Source organism: Stegostoma tigrinum, chromosome 11 (genome assembly GCF_030684315.1).
Source record: "Stegostoma tigrinum isolate sSteTig4 chromosome 11, sSteTig4.hap1, whole genome shotgun sequence".
NCBI lineage: Eukaryota > Metazoa > Chordata > Chondrichthyes > Orectolobiformes > Stegostomatidae > Stegostoma > Stegostoma tigrinum.
Window position 1 is genome coordinate 54,342,538 of NC_081364.1, and position 12,141 is coordinate 54,354,678.

Sequence of the window (12,141 nt, forward strand, 5' to 3'; positions counted from 1 at the left end):
CAAAGTTTCCCCAAGGAACTTCTAAATAAGCAAATGCAAGACAGGTAAGGAGGAAATATTTCGACAGGTGACCTGATAATTTAGTTAAGAGATTGGGAGAGGTGGACTGCAGACTGTGGGCTTGGGGATTAAATTTCAATCAGAATATTACACCCCAGAAGGAAGACAGTCATTCAGCCCAGAACTAGCAACTGCACTACTTTAAAAAAGAGTCTCACAGTTCATTCCAGTCCCCAACCACTATTTTACCTCAAGATCCCTGCAACTATGTTTCCTTCAGTATTTATCTAATTGCATTTCAAAAGTTGGAACTAAAACTTATTATTCTATCATGCAGTGCCTTCCAAATCCAAAGCCATCACTGCACAGAAAAATTTTAAATGTTATCATTGATGACTTTGACCGTTATCTTATATCTGAGCTTTCAGGTTATTGTCACTTCAGCAATTTCACCTTACTTACTTGATCCATATTCATGATTTTATGATTCAACATCCCACAGGCCTTACTGTTTGTGCTTTTTTTTGATTAAAAAAAAGTCCCTCCAGCCTCAAAGATTTGAGCACTTCAAACCTTTGCTGTTCTTGCATATTTAAAATTTACCATTTAGCTCTTGCTGCCTCATTCTTCTACCAAAAAGGTATCAACTCACACTGTTTCACATTGAATTTCAACTGTCATGGAGCGACAGAACTTGGCAAACTGAAGGAGGCAGTGGTGTAGTGGTAATGTCACTGGATTATTAATCCAGAAGCCCAGGCTAATTCTGTGGCAGGAGTCCAAATCCCAGCACGGCAGCTGGTGGAATCTAAATTCAACTAATACTATTAATATTTAAAGCTATTATTAGTAATTGACCAAGACAACCGTCTGTTATGGCTAAAATCAACTGGGTTTGCCAATGTCCTTTAGGGGAAGGAAATCTGCCATCCTTACCTGGTCTGGTCTAGATATGACTCCAACAATATGTCGAGCAGTTAGCTGCCCCTATGCCATGGCCCAATTCAATTCAAGAACTTTCGGAGATAGGCAAATGTTGGCTTGGACAGCGACACCCACAAACCATGGAAGAATACAGATACTGCAGGCGCACTCAGTGACCAACAGCACAGTAAGTTAACATAGAGGATGTGCATTTGGAAGAGGCTGCCAGAGCAATTCTCTTTTATCACACATCAGCAGGAGACACAGAAGTGGAATATCTACAGCCAACATTAAGAGGTTTATAATATTTAGTCAATTCAATTGCATTGAGTTGCCACTTGCCAAACTTTAGGCATTATGCAACATAATGCCCACCTCAATAAATATTTGTCCCTCTCTCACAAGCTTGCAAAAGGAAAAGAAACATACACAGAAATAATAGGTACTGCAGATGCTGGAGAATCCGAGATAACAAAAAGTGTGAAGCTGGATGAACAAAGCAGGCCAAGCAGCATCTCAAGAGTACAAAAGCTGACATTTCGGGCCTAGACCCTCCATCAGAAAAGGGGGATGGAGAGAGGGTTCTGAAATAAATAGGGAGAGAGGGGGAGGCAGACCGAAGATGGATAGAGAAAATAGGTGGAGAGGAGAGTATAGGTAGGGAGGGGACAGGTCAGGTCAAGGAGGCGGGATAACCTCCAGATACAACGCATCATCCCCCGACACTTCCGCCATCTACAATCCGACCCCACCACCCAAGGAACAGCAACTCATTCCGCTTGGGAACCCTGCAGCCCAATGATATCAATGTGGACTTCACAAGCTTCAAAATCTCCCCTTCCCCCGCTGCATCCCAAAGCCAACCCAGCTCATCCCTGCCTCCCTAACATGTTCTTCCTCTCACCTATCCCCTCCTCCCACCTCAAGCCGCACCTCCATTTCCTAGCTACTAACCTCATCCCGCCTCCTTGACCTATCCGTCCTCCCTGGACTTACCTATCCCCTCCCCACCGCCCCACCCATGCTGTTCTCTCTATCTTCTCTATCCATCTTCAGTCCGCCTCCCCCACTCTCCCTATCTATTTCAGAGCCCTCTCCCCATTCCCCCTTTTCTGATGAAGGGTCTAGACCTGAAACATCAGTTTTTGTGCTCCTAAGATGCTGCTTGGCCTGCTGTGTTCATCCAGCTCCACACTTTGTTATTAAACATACAGAGAAGTTGCTTCAGCTTTCAGCAATTCTAATCCTCTGATACAAGTGACAAAATGTGTCTTCATCAACTCCAATACTTTGCTTACATTTCCCACAGCTAACCTTGCAAGGTTAGCTAGCTTCTCAACATGGAATCCACTCTTACTCGGAGAACAGCAATTTGAGGCACAACTGACAGACGTTGAGCTGAACTCAGTGGTTGAAATGTCTGTATGGTTCATCTCTAAAACGGAAATAAACAAAAACAGTGAGTGAAACTAGGGGAAGTCCCAATTAGCCCCTATAACTGGCCTCACATGGTCACTGACCTACTCTAATGAGATACCCACTGCTAATTTCACCGGGGGAAAAAAAAGGGGGATGTTACCTGCAAACTGGCACACCAGCTGCAGCATGAAACTTAGTGCCTGCCCTCCTCTGTACTCACCTAAAATTCTGCTTGTTGACTGTCTCTATCCACACAAGTTGCCAGAACTAGCATTTACTATTTTTTTTTCAGATTTTTGTTTTTGCATTTTGTTTTTACAAAAAACTGAAATAAGGCTTCAGGGCATGTTCCAGTTCCGCATCACATGTCTACCTACCCACAACTGAGTGCAATGAACTTTAAATGTATCCCACTCATTAAAATTCTAGCCTGCTCTTCTACCCCACCTATTAAATTTGAGCAGTGCCTAGCAATTATTATTAAATAACACTGGCAAATTAGTAGACTGAGCCTATTAATGAACGGTCATCTGTTGCTTCCATAAAAATTGCTACCCTGAACATTTTAAAAGGGTTTACTAGTCAAGCTGAAATAGCAGAGGAATGGCAGGTGAAACTGTGAAACATTTTGCTTGAAGAAATCTAACTTCATGAAGCAACCATTTAAAAATATTTGTATGTGATGGAGGGGAAAGGTAAAACGTGATTAAACTTTTAATACGCAGGGATGCATTCAGCTAAAAAGGTAAATGTAGCTTTAGAGCTTAAAACTACACTAAAACCAGATAGGTCTTAATGGACCTCTGTAACCAACTCAGCCAACACTGTTAATATAAGGAACTAGCAATGGAGCTCACAAAGTTACAGTTGTAATACATGTCAATCATTGCTTACCTGATCTGATAGGTGAGAAGACTTCTCCAAAGCTGTTTCTTGCAAGAAATATTGCCTTTCTAAATTGTGGAGAGGGTTTGGTTACAGTGATGGCATTGACCTGCAAAGAAGCTGAAAAAGAAGTTCCAACAGGGGATTTATAACTTCTTCCCATCAAGGTTTTACAAACCAAAAGGTTAACACAATATGTAATGGTCACAAAAAAGTGAATCAAAAATTAAACGATGGGTCTGAAGTCAGAGCTTGAATGGAAACAGTGGTAATGACAGGCATGGGGGGGCAAGAAAGAAATGGTAGCAACTGGTGGGAAAGATTAGGAAGATATCACCTCTTATTACAAAAAAAAAATGGTCAGATGTAATAGTCATGAAAAACTGGTGATCTTTCAGGCATTGCTACAAAAAAAAATGTGGCAATACTAATGTTATTGCTTTCTTCATTCTCTGAGCAGGTCAATCAACAAACACAGAATATCATTCAATGCAGAACATTATCTGTGTGTTAAAGATAACCCCAGAATCTGTGTTCTTTTCAACACTGTTGCAAAAGTGGATCAGCCTGGATTGTCTCCAAATGAGGAAACAAAATGTGAATGGATGAGCACTGGGTAAATGTCTTCAAATTTGCTTTCTATTCTTTCATGGGGTATTGTTGGCAGAGTCAGTGCGTCTCTTTTCCCTGATTGCCTCTGAAAAAGAACGGCAGTGAAAGACACACTTAAATCATTGGATTCCACCCATAGGGGTACATCCAGTTTCAAAATCTCCCCTTCCCCTACTGCATCCCTAAACCAGCCCAGTTCGTCCCCTCCCCCCACTGCACCACACAACCAGCCCAGCTCTTCCTCCCCACCCAATGCATCCCAAAACCAGTCCAACCTGTCTCTGCCTCCCTAACCGGTTCTTCCTCTCACCCATCCCTTCCTCCCACCCCAAGCCGCACCCCCAGCTACCTACTAACCTCATCCCACCTCCTTGACCTGTCCGTCTTCCCTGGACTGACCTATCCCCTCCCTACCTCCCCACCTACACTCTCTCCACCTATCTTCTTTACTCTCCATCTTCGGTCCGCCTCCCCCTCTCTCCCTATTTATTCCAGTTCCCTCTCCCCATCCCCCTCTCTGATGAAGGGTCTAGGCCCAAAACGTCAGCTTTTGTGCTCCTGAGATGCTGCTTGGCCTGCTGTGTTCATCCAGCCTCACATTTTATTATCTTGCCATTAGGAAAGCCAGGTTATCGACTCAACAACAGTTAAGAAAAGGGAATTTAGTTCCAAGCCAGTGTGGCGTATAGATTGGAGGAGAATTTGCAGGTGGCAGTGCTCCTAGTGTCTGCGCTTATCAAAATAAGCGGGTAATATTTACACAGAGAAACTGCATATTTTAAGAAGAGGATCATCATAATAATACAAAGTCAGACCTACCTTATAAAGGGGAACAGATCCAAATCAACAATTGCAGTGAATTTAATTTTCAGGCCAAACGGTACAGAATAAAAGCACCAAAAATGTGGTACAGTGGTAGTGTTCACACCACTAGGACTGGTGGTCTAGGATCAGATCTTACCTGCTTCAGAGGCGTGATATATCAGGTTAATTATGATAACTAAAAGCATGAAATAGTTTACAATATTGAAAGTTTGTGGAAGGATTGACACTAACTCAGTTGATTATCTTGCTTCAACAATGAACATGATTGCACACAAGGCCATGAACTGAATGCCATGAAATAAAAATACACTATGTTACAATAATATTGAAGCACCAATATTATGCTTAATTACTCTTTAGAAGGGCATGTCAAGTATAAATCCGGAGAGAAATTTTGTTCTCTCCTCGACCTCCCCTTAATCAATTCCAGGAAAGGGCCAATCTTTGCTCTCGTTATTCTGTCTATTGATTGCAGAGACACAGAAAGCATAATGGCAGCAACTGGGTTATTTGCCTCCTCTGTTACTTGTAGATGGTCATCAAATTATGTCAAGGGTTAGGCTGGCATGAAATGAAAGGTGATGTGAAACAAAAGAAATTCCTGAGCCAAACTTGATTACACTTACAGGGGTCACTGGGCAAGGTACTGACAACATTGTTAGTGTTATCAGTTGTTGTTGCACTGAAGACTCCCCCTTTTGCTTCATTCCAAACAGTGGGCCAAGAAGCCTGTGGGCAGAACAATAAGAACTCACATGTGAATTATACAAAGCTCAATGCGTTGTATTAGACAGTACATGGTCATGCACCTAAGGATTTCCACTGTTTTATTGATGGCTATATGTGCAATGTGCACTTTAAGCTCATTGTAACAATCAGCAACAACTCATATCACATTATTACCAAGGACTAGACATTTTGAAAAAGTGTGGGTTAAAAACAAAGTGAAAGTCTGTGGTAGAGCAGAAGACAAAGCATGGGAAGTGTTGGTAAAGATCTGTAACTGAGGTTGTGGATGAGGCTGTTGACTTGCTCAGCGAGCTGGCTTGTTTTCGTTCAGACGTTTTGTCACCATGCTAGCTGACATCAGTGGAGCCTTCAATGAAACGATGTTATTCTACTCTGCTTGGAATTTATACTGTCGGGTCCATTATGCTGAGTAGTGTCATACAAACCCATACCAGATCAAAACCAGGTTTGTATACCACATACAAACGCAGATAGATCAAAACTGGAGATGGCACTACTCACCATAACGGACCAGACAGTATAAATTCCAACTAGAGTAGAATAATGTCAGTTCATCAGAGGCTCCATTGATCATGTCACCTAGCACTGTGACAAAACATCTGAACAAAAACTCGCCAGCTCAGAGAGCAAATCAACAACCTCAAAGCATGGGAAGGTCAAGGCCAAAGAGCAGCAAAGGGACAAGTAGAGAAGAAAACCTCATGGGTCTAGAAGTGTGAATGGCAGAATAAATCAACAGCTGCCCACCTGAAAACAAAAAAAAACTAGTAACTTGATTTATTCAATCAACTTTACCTTCCCGTCCATGGGACATTGACCAATTATGCCCAATGCATTTCCCACTCTAATGGATTCATCCCTTTCCCAGAACCACAATAGGATTTGCTATGCCCTCACTTTTCACATGACCAACTTCCATATTCATTGGATAAGGAACCACCATTGCTGCTGCAGTAGAGGATTCATGTAAATCATGATGTAACTATAGGATTCTGACATTCTGTTGAAAAACGGGTGAGGTGGTGAGAAACACTACTCTAGAGACTGAGATTTGATAACTATGTACAGAAGTAAATAAGGAATACTAACTTATGTAAAAGGTCTTTAAGCACTCTACATGGTCTGTGATAGGGATACTACCCCTGCCTATCTCTGGTCCAAGAGGTCTGGATTCAGGTCCCACCTACTCCATTGCTGAACAAGTTAATTAGAAAGTATCTACATGCAGATGCCCAGAGGCAATCCGGACTGATATCTCAATAAGCAGGGAGCAGTACTGGCTCAAATCAAGGTGTAAAGCATCTGCCACTCACATCATGATGCCACCACCAAACAGAGCTCCTCACATCCTCTTTCAGCACTCTGAAGGGACTGTTCCATTCATAACATTCTGGATCGTTCCTCAATCATATCGTTCCTTCCCACAATCAACAATCTGTGCAAGGACAGGAGATGTAACCCTTTAACCGCTCCTCCCAATTCCAGACTCCACGAACTCACTGTGACTGAAGCAACCATCTGTATGTTTGATATAATGTATTCACTGCTCACACTACTGTCTCCTTCACACTGGAGAGACCAAACATAGACTGAGTAACCATTTTACAGAACGCATCCATTCAGTTTGTAAGCCTAACTCTGACATTCTAGCAAGTCGACATTTTAATTCTCTAACTGGCTGTCTGACTTTGGCCTACACCTGTGTTCCAATGAAGCTGAACATAATTTAATGATCAGCACCTCAATTAGGCACTTTACCACCTTCTAGATTCAACATGGAGTTCAACAATCTCTGGCCATGATCTCCATTCCCACATTTTGTCTCCTCTGTATGTCCATTGGTTGGACTTAATCATGTTTACCTCATTTTTGGTTTGGATGAGAGCTGATTATTCTATCATACTCTCTGGACTAGTCCTTTGTTTCTTCTATTCCATTTCCATGCCTTTTGGCTCTGTTGCACCAGTATTTCCGTACTCTGCTCTATCACAGACCTTCCTTTTTGTTCTTTTCCCACCAGCCCCTTTATGCCCCCCTCAAGAAACTGCCGCATTTCTTACTTCACATTCTGCTGAAAGGTCACAACCTGATACGTTGATTCTGTTTCTCTCTCCGTAGATAACTTGCAGGTCGAAAATGAAAAAAAAAAGTTGTTGTTGTGTCAGAAACACAGCAGGTTCTGGTAAAACCGGGATGTTTGTAGGAGCATGTTTATAGGTTTCTTGAGAAACCCTGAGGGATGTTCAGGTCTTTAATTTCGATATGCAAACAGCCCTTAATAAAAAAAAAAGTGATCCATCCAAGTGCCACTTTTGCACATGCCTTTGTCTGTCTTTATGCTCCTGCACAAGCCTAACAGGCTGCTGCATGGTTGGTGGAAAATTGCTAACTTTCAGCTGGCAGGAAGAGAGAAGGTGATGATCGTGCACAATGGCCTCAGAAGCCTTGTTTACCTTGGTTGAGAAGTAACAGCAAGGACACTGTGGCAGAGTAGCATTCTGGAAGCCACAAGTGTTGCCTTCTAAAGAAAGGACAGCAGGTTTATACACCAAAGTCACAGGAAATTCCCCAGGCCATTGCCTCAATACTGGAGTGTGGAGAAAGTCTGCAAGTGCCCTTGTTGCCTGGAATGTGCAGCGATAAGCAGCATCAGCCACAGGCTTCAGGCTGCTGAACGCAACTCTCATAACTTCATAGTTTACACTGTAGCATCAGGCTACACAAAGACATAAACCACTGAAGGCTGGATTACAGATAGGTCCACAAGCCCTGTCTGGTCGTTGGGCTGGCTATCAATCCAGTGCTGGGGAAGATGTACTCCCAGTTTGCATCAGTCTGGAGCTGGTCTCTCTTCTAATGTTCATTAACAGTATAAGAGGCTGCCAACGCACTCATCTCTCATTGCACATTCATCAGCATTCTTCTGTAAAATTATGATATAGGCCAAGTCTTACTTAGAGTCCTCTGCAACAAAGCTTGACATGACTGCACCCTCCAGTGAGCTAATATACAAACTACCTTTCTCCCTGCCCTGAATAAATCTTACTCGTGCCCTCGATTCATCACAGGCCAATCTTAACTCCAATGTTTGTGCAGTGCACAGTAAGCAAGCTGGTGACTGCAAGTGTTAGATAAAGTGGTGATGTTTCATCAGAAATCTCCAGTCCCTTTATGACAACACTATACCGGCTGGCCAGGCAGCACCCCTTCACTATCTATCAACACACTATACATTGAGGGCCAGAGACGGAGTACAAAGCAAGAGATCCATAGTCACACCATTACCACTTGCTCTTTGTGCTGGTTAGGAGGATGGTGAAGTGGGATTGAAGCAGGGACAGAAGACTGAAAAGATGTTCAGTGATGTTGGATGCATGAACCTCACTAGGAAATCGGTTATGTGACGTGGAGCATCATCTCCCTCAAACGACTCAGCTAATGGTGGAACGTCTGCTGTTCAAGGGTTTGTGTTACACCCTGCAGTTATGGGCCACCTCCTCCTGCAAGAGATTATGAATGCATTTGTTGCCATGTGTTTAGGTAGTCTGTCTGCTGTAGCTGAAGTACTTGGAAGTTGAGAGATGACAACACTGGTGCATTTGAGATATTGCGGCAAAATGTTGGGATGAGTCGTGAGTACAAATGAGTGATTGAGCTAAAGTGCATTGAATGGTGCGAGGTGATGCCCAAAAGGAAGGATGAGGCAACCACGGCTGACAAGAGAAGCCAGGGACAGCGTAAAAGCAAAAGCAAAGACATACAATGTGGTGAAGGTTAGTGGGAAGCCAGAGGAGGGGGCGAGAGTTTAAAATTCGAGAACAATTTTAACAGCAACAAAATGGGGAGATGAAGAAGTACAAGGATACGCTAACTAATCTTATCAAAGGCAACTACAAGAACTTGGATTTAAAGCTATGTAAAAAAGTGATAAAGTCACAAGACGGTGAAAATTGAGTCACTGGAAAAATGAAGTTGGAGAAATGGTGGAGGAACAGAATAAGTACTTTCCATCAGTTTCCAAATTGGAAGACACCAGCAGAATACCAGAGCTTCAAAAGAAGAAAGGTGCAGAAGTGAATGTAGTGGCCATCATAGAAATGGCAGTGCTGGAGAAGATGAAAAGGTCTGCAGGTGGACGAATCAGCCAGACTAGATGGAGAATACAAAGACTTCTGAAGAAGATAACAGAGTAGAATGCAGAGGCATTGGTGGTGATCTTTCAGGAATCATTGGAGTCATGGGGGGTCCCTGAGGACTGGAAAATGGCTAACGTAACACCCTTGCTTAAGAAGAGAGGGAGGCAGAAGACAGCAAACTCTAGACTGGTTAGCCTGACCTTGGGTCATTGGTAAGTGTTAAAAGTTTATTCTTAAGAATTAGATTGCGGAGCACTTTAAAGTGCATATTAATTATATTGGGGAATCAGCACAGCTTTGTCAAATGGAGGGGGTCACGTCTGACAAGTCTGTTAGAATTATTTGAGATGGTGACGAGCATGTCCGACAAAGGACTGCCAGTGGACTTGATTTATTTGGATTTCCAGAAGACCCTAAATATGGTGCCGCATAGGACGCTGCGAAGTAAGAGTCCATTGTTATAGTGGACAGGTACTAGCATGGATTCAAGATTGCAAGACTGGCAGAATGCGCGGAATAAAGGGGTCTTATTCAGGATGGAAGCCAGTGACAAGTGGAGTTCCACAGGCACCACAACTATTCAAGTTACACATTAACAATCTGGATAAAGTAATTTACAGTATTTGTGTCAACTGGAAACTTGACAACAGGATAGGTGAAGAGACTGTTTCAGGAAGCTGGGAGGCTGCAGGTCTTGGGCAGGCTAGGAGAGCAGGTAAAAGATGTGGCGGATGAAATACAATGTGGGAAAACGTGAGGTTTCTACAATTTGGTAGGAAGAACAGAGGTGTAGACTATTTTCTAATGGGGGAAAGCTTCAGAATTCTGAAGCAGAAAAAGACTTGGGAGTCCTAGTTCAGGATTCTTTTAAGGTTAACATGTAGGTTCAATTGGCAGTTAGGAAGACAAATGTGATGTTCACATTTATTTCAAGAGGCTGGAATACAAGGGTAGGGATATACTGCTGATGCTGAAAAAAGTTCTGGCGAGGCCACTTTTGGAATATTGAGACAGTTTTGGGTCCTGTACCTAAGGAATTGTGTGGTGGCCTTGCAAGTGTCCAGAGGAGAATTACAAGAATGGTCCCAGGGATGAAGGGTTTGCCATATGAGGAGCAGTCAAGGACTCTGGGTCTGTACTTGGAGTTGAGGAGGAGGAAGAGGAATCTCATTGAAACTTAAAGAAATTGACAGGCCTGGATACAGTGGACATAGTGGAAACATTCTCTCAATTTGGAGAGACTATGACCCAACAGCACAGCCTCAGAGTGAAGGGATGACCCTTCAGAACGGAGGTGAGGCAGTATTTCTTCAGCCAGAGAATGTGAATCTGTGGAACTCACTGCTGTCGAAGGACGTGGAAGCCAGGTCATTGGGTGTATTTGAGACAGAGATTGATTGGCTCTTGATTATCAAGTGGATCAAGAGATATGGAGAGAACACAGGAGAATGGGGTTTAAAAAAAAACATCGGCCATGATAGCAGAACAGCCTCGTGGACCAAGTATCCTAATTCTGCTCTTATGGCCCAAAAGGCAGCTTCTGGCAGATAGATATGGAGAGAAAAAGTAGATTTATGGAATTGGACTATAGATTACAAAATGGCTTAACAGTTCCCAAGGGCAAAGCAACATAATCTTGATTCAGGCTGGAAAACAACCTATGATCCCCATCAATTGTACATTCTTAAAATACTTTTAATTGTGATTCAATAAATCTATTGATTATTAGTTGCCAAAATTGCTTTATGTTCTAACGTGCCCAATCCTGTTCTGCCATATCTGTGTAAAAATAATCAATTTTTGAATCTATATGCTAGAGAAAAATCCACACTAACAGAAACAGAAATAGACATCTCAAAGGCGTTAAACAATTCTGCAAGAAATATTTCAGAGAAAAAAATTCCATCTTTTTGGAATTACCCTAAAATAAGACAGACTAGGAAGATTTGTAAAGAACGAGGTGCATTAATAAAAGGCATCACACAAAATGTACTTGCAACATTCCTCAATGACTATTTGATGAATTCCTGCAGGGCATGTATGCAAAAAAGTAATGTGCATTTATACAGTAGCCAAAAAATCTCATGAAATGACAAATCATCTTGGACTCAATTAAGTACATTTGAAGTATGGTTGATGCTTGAGCGCAGGCAAATTCAACAGCCAATTTACACACGGCAAGATTAAAAGATCAACCAGCCAGTTATTTAAAATGTTATTTGAGGGTTTTGTTGAGTGCTTTTTAAGATGTCAGATCTCAAGGGTCAAGTTTCTCTCTCTTCCTTCCCCCCCCAACAAACTTTCCTCTGTACTGTTTCATGGAAACAATTATTTTCTGACCAAGCTTTCCAGCATAAGAAACACAAGGAGATAATGACCTTTGCATGCACATTGTTTGTTCCCCCTCACTGAGATTCACATATTACTTTATGCCTTAATTTTGTCCATACCTCTGAGATATAGTGCTCAATGCCTCGTAATGACAGTTGAATTGGCACTTTCATTATTATGTGCAGAAACAATTTTCTATCTAAACACAAGGCAAAGAAGAATATATCGATCAAACCAATTCCTCACTTGGCAGAAACGA

At 42.3% G+C, this 12,141-nt stretch overlaps 1 protein-coding gene across 1 annotated transcript in view; it reads right to left on the reverse strand.

The window, feature by feature from the left end:
* The window catches only part of LOC132210195 (protein NEDD1-like), a 47,288-nt gene that overhangs the window by 15,953 nt on the left and 19,194 nt on the right, over positions 1 to 12,141 (reverse strand). Inside the window, exons 5-7 of the mRNA XM_059649617.1 lie at positions 5,292 to 5,394; positions 3,238 to 3,348; positions 2,223 to 2,359 (exon numbers count right to left, since the gene is read on the reverse strand). Of these exons, the coding sequence (XP_059505600.1) occupies positions 2,223 to 2,359; positions 3,238 to 3,348; positions 5,292 to 5,394 (351 nt within the window). The remainder of the gene's footprint in view (positions 1 to 2,222; positions 2,360 to 3,237; positions 3,349 to 5,291; positions 5,395 to 12,141) is intronic.